Genomic DNA, 14080 nt, shown 5'->3' with positions numbered 1-14080 from the left:
TTATTATTAAATATATTAATTATTAAAAATTTGTTATTAAATATTAATTACAACAAGTAAAATTTTTCTGACAAAGAAAAAATTCTGGATTAAAAATAACATTTTCTTGTTTTAAATATTTAAAAACCATGATTTATTAGTTTATAATATCAGTGTGTAACAAAAATATATGTTTTTTTTTTTTTTTTTTATTACTATTGCTAAGATGTCATACTTATACTTAAAGTTAGATGACCGAACTGAGACTCGGCATGATGCACGCGCAATTTTTGGCTGTTCTTAAAATCTCGAGGTAAAACAAGGAGATCAAATCGATTAACTGTACTTCGAATTTACCAGCCGCTGCAAAAAAAAAAGTAAAAAAAATATGAGAAATTAGCAGAGATTATAATTCGTTGCAAAAGGGCAGTCAAATATATATTAAAAAACGAGCTAATTTACATTCAATAGAATAAAATATAACAGAGATACGATTTTAGTATTTCAATTATATTAATTATTAAAAAATAGTTGATTTTTTTCTTACCCATAGGAAGGATCTGGTTGTGACCAGGCTGGTCCACCATATTCAATATGTGGTTTGTAAATAGGTTTTGGAACGATTTTCTCAATATAAATAGGTTTCTCGACGTATTCCACGTATTTTACTGGAGGCGAAACGTAAACATGATGTACTTCCGGTGCGCTGAAGTAACCGGCTTTATAACTAAAAGTAAAAAAGAAAATTAAAAAATATCCAATTATAGAAACATTGATAAAATTTATATTTAAATAATTTAGCATTAGAATAATTTTAATAATAAAACAAAATATTTTTATACATTAATATATTATACGAAAATAAATGGCGTTTAAAAAAATAATGAGATTATATTTTTTATATATTTATTTATTATTATATATATATATGTATAGTAACTCTATATTATTGACATGTTACTCTCTTTGTAAAGTCTATATTAATTATAGTTAATTATATAATAATAAATAAAAAAAAATAGATATCAATTCAAACGCATGAGAAAAAATATTACCCTTTCGCAACGCCAAGACCAAAACCAACAAGACCAGCACCGAGAAGTTTTTTCTTCAAAAATAACGTTCTTTTTTCCCTGGGATGGTCTACCGTTTGGTCTTCGATTTGATCTTCAATAGCGACATTTTGGAAGGCCAACGATTGTTGATTTTGTTGAACAGCCTCTTCTGCCGCTGCTCTCAATACGAGAAAACAGCCGATAGCGACAATGGTTGTAATAGTGCAATGCATCTGTCATCATGAAAAATAAATATTTAATTTGCATTGCTACATTTACTTATATATATTACTAATTTTTTTTACGCAACGCAAGTACCTAAGAAAAATTTATAACTGCGTATACAATTTTTTTTATGTTTAAAAAATTGAAACTGTTAATCTAAGATTAATCGAGTTAATTTGAAAGACGCTCTTTTTCTAACACGATTTATAACTTGTAGAAATGTAAAGAGAAGAAAAAAATTTTTTTCATAAAATATGGTTTTCCTTTGTTTTATGAAAAAAACCTCATTTTTTTCTTCAAATATTTAATATCTTTATATTTTGATTATTGTAAGTTGATTTTTCATTATTTTTCACTTTTTTACAATAAATGAAAAATTTAAAACCACCCGTATTTTAAATATAGATCGCATTCCAATTGACTATATAGTTATGTATAATTACTATTTTTAATTAGGTAAATTCTTCAAATAACTGAAAATAAAAGTTTTTGTGTTTACCGCAAAAGTCTCATTATCTATAAAATTATGTTCGAAAAAAGATAAATTAAAAATATAGGAACTTTAATTTTTTAATATATTAACAAAAAAAAATGTAAGAAAAAAAAGATATTATTACATGCTATTATATTTAAAGAAATAATAAGAAAGTGTGTTTGTTTTCTATTAGAAAGAAACATGTTTTCCTTCCGTTGGAAAAAACGATCTTTTTACATCCGTAATAACACGTCCTAGTCCTTCGAACATAATTTCATTAAGTCATTGTAAACTCACACGTACTGTTACACACAAACGGGCCACCAGAATCGCGATTGACAAGCAAAGAGCGAAAAGTCCGCGTGCTTTTCCCAGGAGAGACTGTTGAGAAGCGAGAGAAACCGGTTTCCGGCACTTACCTTGCGTCTCAATGCGGTAACGCACGGTAGCTAGATTACGGTGATGATACACCGAGCCGAGGAAGCCCAAATACTGTGACTTTTGATCGAGGAATCGTTCGATTTTATACCGACTTGCCTACCGCCACCGCTATTTGCGGTTGGGTACAAACGCAATTCCGGAGTCGGCCCTCTCTCTCTCTCTCTCTCTCTCTCTCTTCTCCCTTCTTCTACTACTACCACTATTGAATACGAAAATGAACGGCTTGTAACGTCGGGTTTAGGACGATTAAACCTATTGTGACACCCGGGAAGTCATTGTATGCATCACGATAGAGGAGCAGGCTCTCCGTCAGAATTACAGTTCAATCTTCTTGCACGACGTCCCACGACGAATTTGAAAAATCCATGGGAATCCCGCGGATCTCTTTTCAAACGATTTCCTTAGACGAGGAGAAACAACTTAATAACGACGTATTTAACAAAAAAGAAGTGTTCTCTTTCAAGTACAATCGAAGCGTGGGAAGATAATCGTATATATGTCAATTTTAGATTTTCTGGGTCGAAGAACGAGTTGCAATCAGGAAATGAAAGAAATACAAGTCACGATTATGAAACAAATATACATAAATAGACCATCAATGTACTACTCGACTTTGCATGCTAAACGGTTTATTATAATACATTAACATAGCATTAGATATATTTTCACTGCATTATTGAGATCATCCAGTCCATAGGTCTCGTCATTTTCACAATATAACAAATATTTTCCTCCTAGAGTCTAACGCACGGAATCTGGTGTATTTGTGACTCCTTTTTAGAAATTTCTTTTTTGCCAAACAGCACATGATATATTTATAATAAAATATTTTTACTATTTTTTCGAAACATTATACGAATATTTTATATTTTATGTACACTAAAAGAAAAAAAAATCACAAAAATTGTATTCGACGTTTTATTAAAATATGGATTAAATATTTTATTTATAGGAAGTAAAAAGAAATATCTTGTAAATATTTGCTGGAATATTTATGATAAATTTTCACGACCTGTTCAATCTAAGATTACAAAAACATTTTTATAAACTGTTCAAATAATTTTCATAATTATTATTTCGTATATATTTTATAAATATTGTGTGCTGGAAGGAAACGGTGGAAGAGTAATCCATTACTGGCAATCGTTATCTCCAGATGAGACTTAAATAGACAGAAACTTGGCAGATTCACCCGAAGGGTGAATATACATACAAGGAAGCGAAAGAAAGCGAGGAGTTAATAGGAACATGACACGAACGTCCCTTCGATTTATCAACCCTTCTCAACGACGTGACAGAGGCGGATAATGCACGGCATTGTCGGTTGCAACAAGTGGAGGAATGAAAGGAGAAGGAGGATAAAGCATGGGAGAAAGTGAGAGACTGCGCAATCCAAGAGAGAATTCTTCATTCTTTCTCCGTGTGACGTTGCCGTGCGCGCCACGTGACCCGCCTTTTAGAGACTTTTCATATACACGTGCTCCGACCACACGCAATCGCACCGCTCATCGCGAGCTCATTACGTGCGCGATCAGACATCGTACGTACACGTAATCATCATCGATGGCACGCACGCGGCGACGCACGCACGCGAAATGCGATCGACATCGAGCGAATGACAATGAGACATTCTGTCGATCCGCGCATGCATCGTCGCGATTATTATCTGACGATGCACGAGCGATCGAGCTGCATCCAGATCATCTGGCCCATATTTCTGACTTTATCTTAAAAATATTAGCGCAAATTCTGTAAGAATAAAGAGTCGTCGAAAATAAATGTCAAACTTGTAGTATAAAAGTGTCAAAATTAATAAATTAAAATGAAAGAAGTAAAGTCTCTTAATTTTTTTTCTCGTAATCTGTTCTAAAAAATTATATAATTTTATTTAAACATAAATATTATAAATAATATTTATATTGCATTATATATATTATATATTATTATAAATCTTTTATATATTACATTTTCTTAATTAATAAGGAGTATTATTTTACACAATAATAAGATTTTGCCAATATTTTTATCGGAAAAAATTAATGCTACACAATTCTAACTGAAAAAATATTAAAATACTGGGCAGACAATAAATCAAACATGAACTCATTTGAAATAAAAAAATACAATTAGAATTTTCCAATTTTTAATAAAATTTTGAATTTTTTATTTATAAAAAAAATCTAATTTCAGGGAATTTCTTTGCCTGAGAATTCTGAGCCTAAATCGCACTACTGAACAAACCAAACGACAACACGCAATGACAATTCGATAATCGGTATAGAAAGTGTTTTAGACGTACGCGGGAACTTTCGTAAGCAAACGTGAAGCAGGCGCGAAATTTCACCGAGGACGTACGAAGGTCGACGTATTTCCAATATTTTTTCAACGCCCCACACAAGGGTGATCCTACGATTCGCTAGGGAAGACGTTCTTTCACGTACATCTCGCAAGTACAAGTCTCTCTCTGGAAACTGACAGGCCATTTGTGCGAGGAGATTAGCATGGAAATGGAAGTTCGGCCTGAGCTCTTAATAAAGAGACGCTTCCGAGGGTATAGACAGTTTGTCGCGACGGAGTTCAACCCTTTTGTCATCTTTTAAATTGCGTTTCGTGAGATAAATGTGTTGTTTACTACGGATGTAATTTCGTTTGCGCCAGTAGGTCAGATGTGTATATGGTCTTAATTCTTGTTCGATATCGTTACAAGAAGAATAAGAGATTAATCACAGAAAATAGAAAATATTTTCTGCTAACGCGTGTTGAAGAACACGAAATTTCTTTGATTAATTTGATTTCCATTTGTTTAAAAAAAAAAACATATCTAAACGCTCAATAATTTTGAAAATTAAATAATAAAAATTATTATCACTAAGCTTTAGAATATGTGACTTTACTTGAAGAATTTTTAGAAAAATTAAATGTCAATACATTTGAAATCAGATATTGAATATTAAAGACTGTGGAAAACGATATGTAAAAGCTAAGAAGTATTTTCTGATAATATGTATCGGAGGACACAAAATTTCTTCGATTAATTTGATTTCTATTTGTCTCTAAAAAAATATCAATTCTAATAATTTTTGCAACCAAATACGATAGAAAAAATAAGCGATTATTATCACTAATTGTAGGCTTTCCAGACAGCACATAATATTTATAAAATATATACGAATTATTTACAATAATTGTTTGAATATTTTATAAATATTTATTAAAATATCTCATAAATATTTTTGTAATCTTAGACTGAATAAATCATAAATATCTCAGCAAATACTTGAGAAATATTTTTATTTTTTATTTATCACAAATATTATGCAAAATACTTAATCTATATTTTAATTATGTCAAATAAATAGTTTTTTCTCTTAATATATGTATATATAACATTTCAAAAAATAAATAATAAAAGTATTTTTTAATAATAAGTATCATGTGCTGTCTGGATTTACAATATATGTGTGAATTAAAAGAAAAATTTCTCCAATCGACTTTACTCGAAGGAGTATTAATCAAAGACTGTGAGAAAAGATATGCAGAGACTTTAAAAACAGACATACGACGTCCACATATCTTTGACATTTGATTAACTTTTCGCTTAGTATATAAGACGTGTGTTTCATAAAATAAATCATATTTTCCCGAATCACACAAAACAGACCACGTGTGCGCGCGCACGCATACACAATGTATAATACATCAGTGAAACGCCGCCGAAACGTGCAGTAAATCGACCACGCACATACTAAATTCGATATACACTATGGTTTTGTATTCTTTCCTCGGTACTCTCTCCGGAGAGGAAAGTGGTGTTTCACGACATCCGCAAACTTGTAAGGTTCACCACAAAAATGCCACATGCTGTGACTACAAAATGTATCATGAATATTTCATTAGATCGATATTAGCGAGACCCTTTATGACAAATATGTTTAATGAAAAGACTTTTTCAGAGGATTTGTAAACTGAGGTGTGCGTGTGTGTTTGTGTGTGTGTGTGTGTGTGTGTGTGTGTGTGTGTCGCTGTATGACTATGTATATTTATTTGCAGGCCCCTGCATGGGATACGTAATACTTATCTAACGTCTGGACAGCCTATCGCTTACCCGATCGAGCAACCGATTGTCTAGACGAACTATTGGAACTACGTGCCTCGGCATACATATTTTGGCAATGACGTATGTCCAGAGTGAAACCAATCGGTACGCCCGGCAATCCCATCAGAAGCGTGTTGATCTTCCAAATAGTGACGTTGCACAATACCGGTGTCGCGGTTAATCTTTCATGTGCTACTTTCATCATCGCAAAATTGGGTCGCTTCCCAAAATTATGCGTACGCTTACAACATTGATAGCTAGTATTTTTAAAAGTACATGTAGTATAGTTGTATTAGAACGAATGAATTAGAAAGAGAACATTTATATAAAGATGTATAAATATGACACAATATTTTTAATTAAAGCATTATTATATAAAGCGAGACAAAAAATATAGAATAAAAATAGAATTAAATAAAAGTGAGATGTTTCTCAAGCAGAATATTGTCAAATAATTTATTATTAATATTCTTTTTTTATACTAAAGGATATATATAAAAGCATTAATTCTATTTCTTATATGTTTAAAATACTAAAATTGTAAACATTAATATTTTTTATAAGTTTGAGAAACTTCTTTAACATTGTAATGACAGATTCTTAAGACAATAATATTTCTCAGTGTTATTAGTGCAAAAAATTTTATCATAACTTTTATTTCTTCAAAGAGTGAGGATTTTGTTCAAATAATGTAATAAAAAAAATTAGACAAAAATATAGGTTACGATTATTTTCTGCTCTCAGAATTCTCTTCGTTCGCTCGATTAATTACTTAATTGAAAAATCAATTTAATTTCAATTCGACCGTTCAAAGAAGGAATTTCGATAATGTGAAGCTACATTTCGTCGTTATCAGTGGGTCGGGCTAAATTGAAATCGAGGATTTCGTCTGACGTTAAGAAACGGACGTCGCTGTCTTCTGAGAGCGCAGACCCGCTCGCTCCTCTCTTATAATTTTTTCTCCTCCTAATAACTATGATCGTGATCATGAGTGCCACAGAAAGGACGGCCAAGGTCGCACTGATTGCGATAACTATCTCCAAGATTTCGATTCCTCCGCCTTGTTTCTTCTTTTCCGGATTCTGCTCTATGTGCAAATCTGCGAATTTTTTATCGTCATCAGTAACATTTATTCAACGTAATTTTAGTAACGAAAATTCAAATTTCTAATGCCTAAATCGACAGTTAATTATTAATATTAATTAGATTTAGTTATGACGGTAATTGATTTCCTCGGAATAATTAATTGAAAGAATGAGTATCGTGAAGTGTCAAAAATTTCGCATTTTCTTTTTTAATATTTCCAGACAGCGCATAATATTTATAAGATATGTATAAAATATTTATAATTATTTTATAAATATTTTTTAATCTTAGATTGAACAGATCAAAAAGATTTATTATAAATATCCCAGCAAATATGTAAGAAATATCTATAAAATATTACAAATATTTATTTTTTTATTTATCATAAATATTATATAAAATATTTATTGTACTATATTAATAATATGCGGAATACAGTTTTTATGAGTTTTTTCTTTTAATGCATATGATAATGTAAATATGTATAAAATATTTATATAATATTTGTATAATATATTTCAAAAAAATAAATGGTGAAAATTTGTGAATATTTATCATAAATATCGTGTGCTATCTGGATGAAGTATAATCAGCTAATAATATATAATATTATATATCATTTTTTTTCAAGAAAAGAATTACAATTTAAATGCGATTATTTAGACAAGAGCTAGTAAGTCTATATTTCAACATTCCAAATTCTCTTTTAATATACAATTAAAATGGGTAGGAACGTCTTGTTACGATTTTAATATTAGAGAGAGAATCTCTGTGACTTTATATATACAACAGATGTTACCAGATCGATCTTGGGGTTCTATGTATTTCGTTGTGAGAATTGTCTTGGATTCGAAAGGCGTCTCCTTCGTTTCTGCCTGCCACGTTGACTTAACAGGTGTAGTCGCCCTTGGCGGACTCTTGGTTTGAGCCTTGACCGTTGTTTTTGTGGTCATGATGGGTCTTCGTGTCGTCGATGTAGTTGTCAAATTAGATATACCTGGGTCGATATCATCCTTCGGATTCAAAGGAAATCCTGTCAGAGTGGAATTCTTCACCGGTGAAATTGTAGTGTTATTATCGAACGATCTCGTGACATCGTCGGGTACTGTCATAGCAGTGCTGTATCCTATAATTGCAATCGAGTATTTTACGTAAAAAAATCTTACGCATCTAAAATTAAATTAAACATAGAAATTGATATATCTATGGGGCACATTATCATAATTTTCAATTATGTCGAGCAACAGGTCTATTAAGCTATATGTATGGGTATATAGGGTGGGTTAGTTACCCAGTATGCAATATTCAGCGTAATCCGGGCAACATATAGAGCGATCCGCACAATCAAGCGTACAGAGGCAACTTTCCGGACCAAATGAACTATTGGATGTATCAGAAGAAATGGGAGTCGTCGAGGAAAAAACGCATCTGTCCCGACAGGTTTGTTGCGCGTTGACTATTTCAATTTGATCTGAAACAAATACGAAATTTTTATAAGAGATATATGTATATTTCCCTCTCTATATAAAAAAGAAAAATTAATACATTCTTCTATTGCAAAAATAATAATCAAAGTCGAGAAGCTATTTAAATAATTTTTTGCATAATCTCATTTTAAATATTATAATGTAAAAACATTTTTTCATTTTGAAGAGATTAGATATATAATTTTTAAAATAGTTTTTTATATAATCTCATATTAAATATTATATATAAAAATATCTTTTCATTTTGAAGAGATTAGATATCGGAAATTTAATTTTCTCGCACTATTCTTCTTCTTCTCTCGAATGTTAAAAAAAATTCCTTATCAAATAAATCATGATACTTATTATCATTATCTTACCACGAGATACGTCGATGCTTCTTGTGTTTGTGTTGGTTTAAAAAACTATTTAAGAAAAATAAGCTTACCTTCATCGCCTACAGTTACGCTGGTAGACTCGTTTTTAATGATACATTCTTCTGCCTGTAAAATAGCAATATCGTCTATCGCGATATCGCTCACGTAACTGTTACCCCGCAATCCTTCTATAATAATCTATAAACAACATTCAAAATATACCAAAAAAATTACAAGACCCTAATTTCTTATATCTTAGATTTACCTCTTTGTATTTTAATATAACACAATGCATTATTATGTAAAGAAGAATGTTCCAACTACACAGAAAAAAAGAATATTCTTAATCTTACAATATCTTTAGTTTCAAAATGTAAATCGTGAAATGAGATTATATTGCGTTAAATAAAGAAAATTTGCTTGGATGAAGATATTTTATGTTGCTCAACTAAAACAAATATATTCTTGTTATTTAAAAATAATTTTCTTGAATGGAGAGGAAAAAATGTTGGACAGAAAATAACACATGTTCAAATCGAAGATTATAATTTTTTTAGAGTTAAAATAATTATTTTATTCTTGAAATGACAATTGTAGTATTGAAATAAGATTATAATATTGTTGGAATTTAAGATTTTAAAATTCTTCTAAGAAGATTATAAATTGTTGCGTATATATGAAACAATAAACGCGTTCATATGAGTATATAAGTTTTGATTTGACACTTACTTTTTTTCTGTGTAAAAGTAATAAAAAAATATTCAAAATATACAAAAAAAAATTGTAAGACCTTAACTTCTTATATTTTAGATTTAGCTCTTAGTATTTTAATATAACGCACAATTCAATATTATCATGTAAAAAAAAATATTCCGGCTAAAAGTCAAAATGTTTGTTATCAAAAAGATATAAATGACGTATACCTGAAAGCTAACATTAGTTTTCGGTAACTCAAAGATACCATGAAACCATTGATTCCCTTGATTTCCGCTTTTGGTGAACATCAATTGCGGCGGAGTATCCTCTTGCTTGAAATAAATATTTAATAAACCGATCGTGGCACCGTACATATGATACCTGTCAACCCAAATATATATATATATATAGTATATACACACAAAAAATCCTTAATGAAACACTATAAGAAAAAACATAGAATATATATTATATTAAACGAGCCGTTCATTTTCACATTTAGTTGAACATTTCACGATACATTATATTTTTTTTCGCTTTATGTCACTGTTGAAATTATTTAACAGTTCGTTTGTTAAATTCAATTAAAAATTCTGACTTACCCGTATTTAAAGTAACATTTAAAATAAAATAGCTAAAACCGTGAAAAGCTGTTGGCAAGAATTGTGGAGAGCGATATTTTATTTTACATTACATTATATTTACCAGAACGAGAAACAGCCCGATTCAGTCAGCGAGGAATTGTACAGAGGAGATATAATTCTTGCCGTATCGTTCACCAATCGTCCGGATGCCTCGATATAAAGATAGTGGCCTGAAATCATGCCGCGAGTACGTGAGCATGTACATATATTCGAAGGACAATTAATTCTTTTCCCCCTCATTTTCTTTAATCTATAGCGTTTCAGAGAAAACTCGAGGTCATACGTACCGTCATTTCCGGCTCCCAGAGTATGATCGTGCGTAGGACCGGTACCAATGTGCAAACTCGGTGTCTCGAAATTATGGCGCTTCCAATCAAAATCGTGCTGCGGATCCTGTTCCCACCAGCAGAGATCCGTGTCCTCGAAATCGCATTTCGTGGGTGCGAGTGCTTTCACGTCTTATCATGAATGAAACATGAAGATATTACGTTAACGCGAACAGCGTGACTCGCGAGTGAGGCTATCGATTTTTTGGGGTAGAAATAAGAAGGTGATCGAATTTTAAATAAAATTGAATAAAAGAACAAGGAGAGACGGAAAAGAGGAAAGAAAAAGCACCTGAGAGCTTTTTCAGTAACAAAAATATTCACACGTGTCTTTTTCAGGCACAATTGTTGAGTAAGAAAGAGATGGAGGGATTAATAAAATAAAATTATTGTACCTCGACAAGAAGGAATCGTTCCGTTCCATTGGACTCCGTCACAATAAATCTCAGCATTGCCGATCAGAGTATAACCAGGTTCGCAGAAGAACATCAATATCGCGCCGTCCAATTTCTGTGCCATTAGTGAATGGGTCGGTGCAGGCGGTGAATGACATTCCGCATCTGTACGTCACGTGCAAAGAGATAAATCGAATCTACTGGTTTTACGTATATTTATTTATTTATTTATTTATTTTTTTTTTCTTTTTACTCGACCCACCGATATTAATTGTCAGATTTCTTCTTACAAATTACAAATTAGCTGTTCCTTTTCATTTCTTTCACAATGTCAATTAAACTAGATTTAAAGATATAAAGAAAGTTTGACAGATATCGTGTTGACATCTTGATGAACAATTTAAGCCAGTAGATAAATCGAATCTACTGGCTTTATGTATATTTATTTATTTATTTATTTATTTTTTTTTTCTTTTTACTCAACCCACCGATATTAATTGTCAGATTTCTTCTTACAAATTACAAATTAGCTGTTCCTTTTCATTTCTTTCACAATGTCAATTAAACTAGATTTAAAGATATAAAGAAAGTTTGACAGATATCGTGTTGACATCTTGATGAACAATTTAAGCCAGTAGATAAATCGAATCTACTGGCTTTACGTATATTTATTTATTTATTTATTTTTTTTTTTTCTTTTTACTCAACCCATCGATATTAATTGTCAGATTTCTTCTTACAAATTACAAATTAGCTGTTCCTTTTCATTTCTTTCACAATGTCAATTAAACTAGATATATAGATATAAAGAAAGTTTGACAGATATCGTGTTGACATCTTAATGAACAATTTCACGCATGCATGACTTTACTTACTCACACACACGGGAGTAGGCGTGTCCCATTGGCCGCGCACGCACGTGGAATACTTGTTGCCTACGAGAGTGAATCCGTCGAGACAGTTAAATCTTACAATTCGACCTCGAGCTCGAACGCGAACCCTTCCGTTATTCAATCGCATCACGGGACATCGAACTGAAATAATGACTGTTAATTTATGAGACGACTGATTTGTCTCTATTTAACTTTACCAAAATAACAATGAGATATCTAAACAAGATAAATAATTGAAATAATTAAATACATTTATGCAAAACGAAGTAAGATAAAACGTTTAATTTTACATTAATATAATACTGGAATAAATGTGTTGATCTATCTTTGTCTCACAATCAGTTATATGAACTCCACAAATATATCGAATAATTGCGTAATAATTTTCAATTAATATTAAATTAGTATAATTAGTTTATGTAATTATGTATCAATCACACGTGCATTATCTAACGCATGTGTTTATGTGTTTTAAATTAATTATTCTCATCATCTTGCATCGCAAGTTTAAATGCGATAGCGCACGCGAACACGATAATCAACTGCGTAACGATATTTTTTTGTGATAAAATTTATCAATTTTTTTTCATATTTATTTGTCTCAGTAACCATCTTAAAATGACACTTTATTATTAATTTTATTAGAATTTTATTTTATTAGACACGAGCATCACACATGGCATGTTACACTCACTGTACGTTGCTCTATTATTCCGAGTTATTTTACTCCGTTTGACCTCATTTTTTTTAAACGCGTATAATATACTTTATTTTCATTATTTCTGCTTACTCTGCACCTGCCAAGAGCAAACAATGCATTGGCCGAAAAAAACAAACAGCAACAAGATCACCGAAGGACACTTCATCTCGACGTGGGCACGAGACTCACATACACATGTGCGAAATTCGCCTGTTAAACTGACACAAGATGCCTTTACAATGCTTCAATCGATCGCGATACGATCAAATGAAAATTCCCACGGCAAAGAAAATCAGATTTATACACCATTAAGCGCGGCGAGTACATGAATGGAGCTAAGACTCATCCTTCCATTCGGGGCTATAGTTTTTGTAGCCGAGGGCAGGAACACAGTTTCCGGACACGCGAGCGATAGCTCTTTTATCGTTCCTTCCGGTGCTTTATCTTCGTCGAATGTCGCCAGGCCTTGAGGAAAATCCCTGGAGAGATTGCATTTCGTGCGAAACATGTCCGGCGCCAATTCGATGATCCTGATTCAGGGTACGAACTTTTCCACATTCCGATGTCCGAAGTCCATATGACAATCTATCGTCTGCCTCGTGGATTCAGATATTTTGAAAGGCTAAAGGCAGCCCGAAAAATCCTAAACACTCGGAGATAATTAGAAAAAAAAAAAAAAAAATACCTTTATAAATAATTCATCTCTCAATTTTTCATTTTTATTCCTGAATCGTATTCGTACCTTATGTATTTTTATAACTTCATTTATCATCTTTTACATATTACATACATATTAAATCTGATAACTCTTAAGAGATAATTTTTAATTAAAACTATAATTAGATTAAGATAATTTTTGAATTATAAAAAAATAATACACTAAAAATAGTTTATTTCCTTTTTTAATAACACTGGTGAATAAATACGATCGTCTTAAATATATAATATGTTTGTGTGTGTGTGTGTGTGTGTGTGTGTGTGTGTGCAACAGCATTTATTATTAATATAAGTCAAAGATTCTCGATTTCTGCAAAATTTAAAAAAAAAATATATACAAATAAGATATTCGTAAAAATATATGTGAGAACGCAAAAATTCTTAACTGCCTCCTGTGAGGTTTGAACTCACGACCCCTGGTTTACGAGACCAGTGCTCTACCACTGAGCTAAAGAGGCTTTAGAGTTTTTAGTTCTCAGAAAGATGTAAAAGATGTTAAAGATCTTTTG

General features: G+C 31.4%; 2 protein-coding genes and 1 non-coding gene across 4 annotated transcripts; all 3 read right to left on the bottom strand.

Annotated features, from left to right (window-relative positions):
* Positions 1-135: 135 nt before the first annotated feature.
* On the bottom strand, positions 136-2271 carry LOC140670199 (uncharacterized). Of its 2 annotated transcripts, none has more exons than XM_072900769.1 (4): positions 2038-2122; positions 1035-1267; positions 527-706; positions 136-342 (listed from the first exon to the last, which is right to left on the bottom strand). In XM_072900769.1, the coding sequence occupies exons 2-4, from the start codon at positions 1265-1267 to the stop codon at positions 333-335; spliced, it is 423 nt and encodes a 140-aa protein (XP_072756870.1). In that variant the 5' UTR covers positions 2038-2122; the 3' UTR covers positions 136-332. The 2 variants fall into 2 exon arrangements, with proteins under 2 accessions (XP_072756870.1, XP_072756868.1); XM_072900767.1 differs by lacking the exon at positions 2038-2122 and adding an exon at positions 2154-2271 and having other exon boundaries at positions 137-342.
* A 4598-nt stretch (positions 2272-6869) lies between these two features.
* On the bottom strand, positions 6870-13202 carry LOC140670271 (uncharacterized). Its single transcript, XM_072900844.1, has 10 exons — positions 12945-13202; positions 12137-12295; positions 11262-11426; positions 10828-10998; positions 10602-10710; positions 10124-10277; positions 9272-9398; positions 8649-8828; positions 8157-8483; positions 6870-7370 (listed from the first exon to the last, which is right to left on the bottom strand). The coding sequence occupies exons 1-10, from the start codon at positions 13018-13020 to the stop codon at positions 7108-7110; spliced, it is 1731 nt and encodes a 576-aa protein (XP_072756945.1). The 5' UTR covers positions 13021-13202; the 3' UTR covers positions 6870-7107.
* Positions 13203-13957: 755 nt separating this feature from the next.
* Trnat-cgu (transfer RNA threonine (anticodon CGU)) lies at positions 13958-14029 on the bottom strand. Its single transcript has one exon. It is a non-coding gene; the product is annotated as a tRNA-Thr (tRNA).
* Between the last annotated feature and the right edge of the window lie 51 nt (positions 14030-14080).

This window comes from Anoplolepis gracilipes, chromosome 10, assembly GCF_047496725.1.
Source record: "Anoplolepis gracilipes chromosome 10, ASM4749672v1, whole genome shotgun sequence".
Classification (NCBI taxonomy): Eukaryota; Metazoa; Arthropoda; class Insecta; order Hymenoptera; family Formicidae; genus Anoplolepis; species Anoplolepis gracilipes.
Note: the sequence above shows the minus strand (reverse complement) of the source record. Positions and strands in the feature narration are given on the sequence as shown.

Coding starts and splice junctions, on each gene's coding strand:
- LOC140670199 (XM_072900767.1), bottom strand. CDS start 1,267: ATGCATTGCACTATTACAACCATTGTCGCTATCGGCTGTTTTCTCGTA. Junction 707..1,034: donor GGTCTTGGCGTTGCGAAAGG/GTAATATTTTTT, acceptor TTTTACTTTTAG/TTATAAAGCCGGTTACTTCA.
- LOC140670271 (XM_072900844.1), bottom strand. CDS start 13,020: ATGAAGTGTCCTTCGGTGATCTTGTTGCTGTTTGTTTTTTTCGGCCAA. Junction 8,829..9,271: donor CGTAACTGTAGGCGATGAAG/GTAAGCTTATTT, acceptor TATTTGTTTCAG/ATCAAATTGAAATAGTCAAC. Junction 7,371..8,156: donor AGAACCCCAAGATCGATCTG/GTAACATCTGTT, acceptor AAAAATTCGCAG/ATTTGCACATAGAGCAGAAT.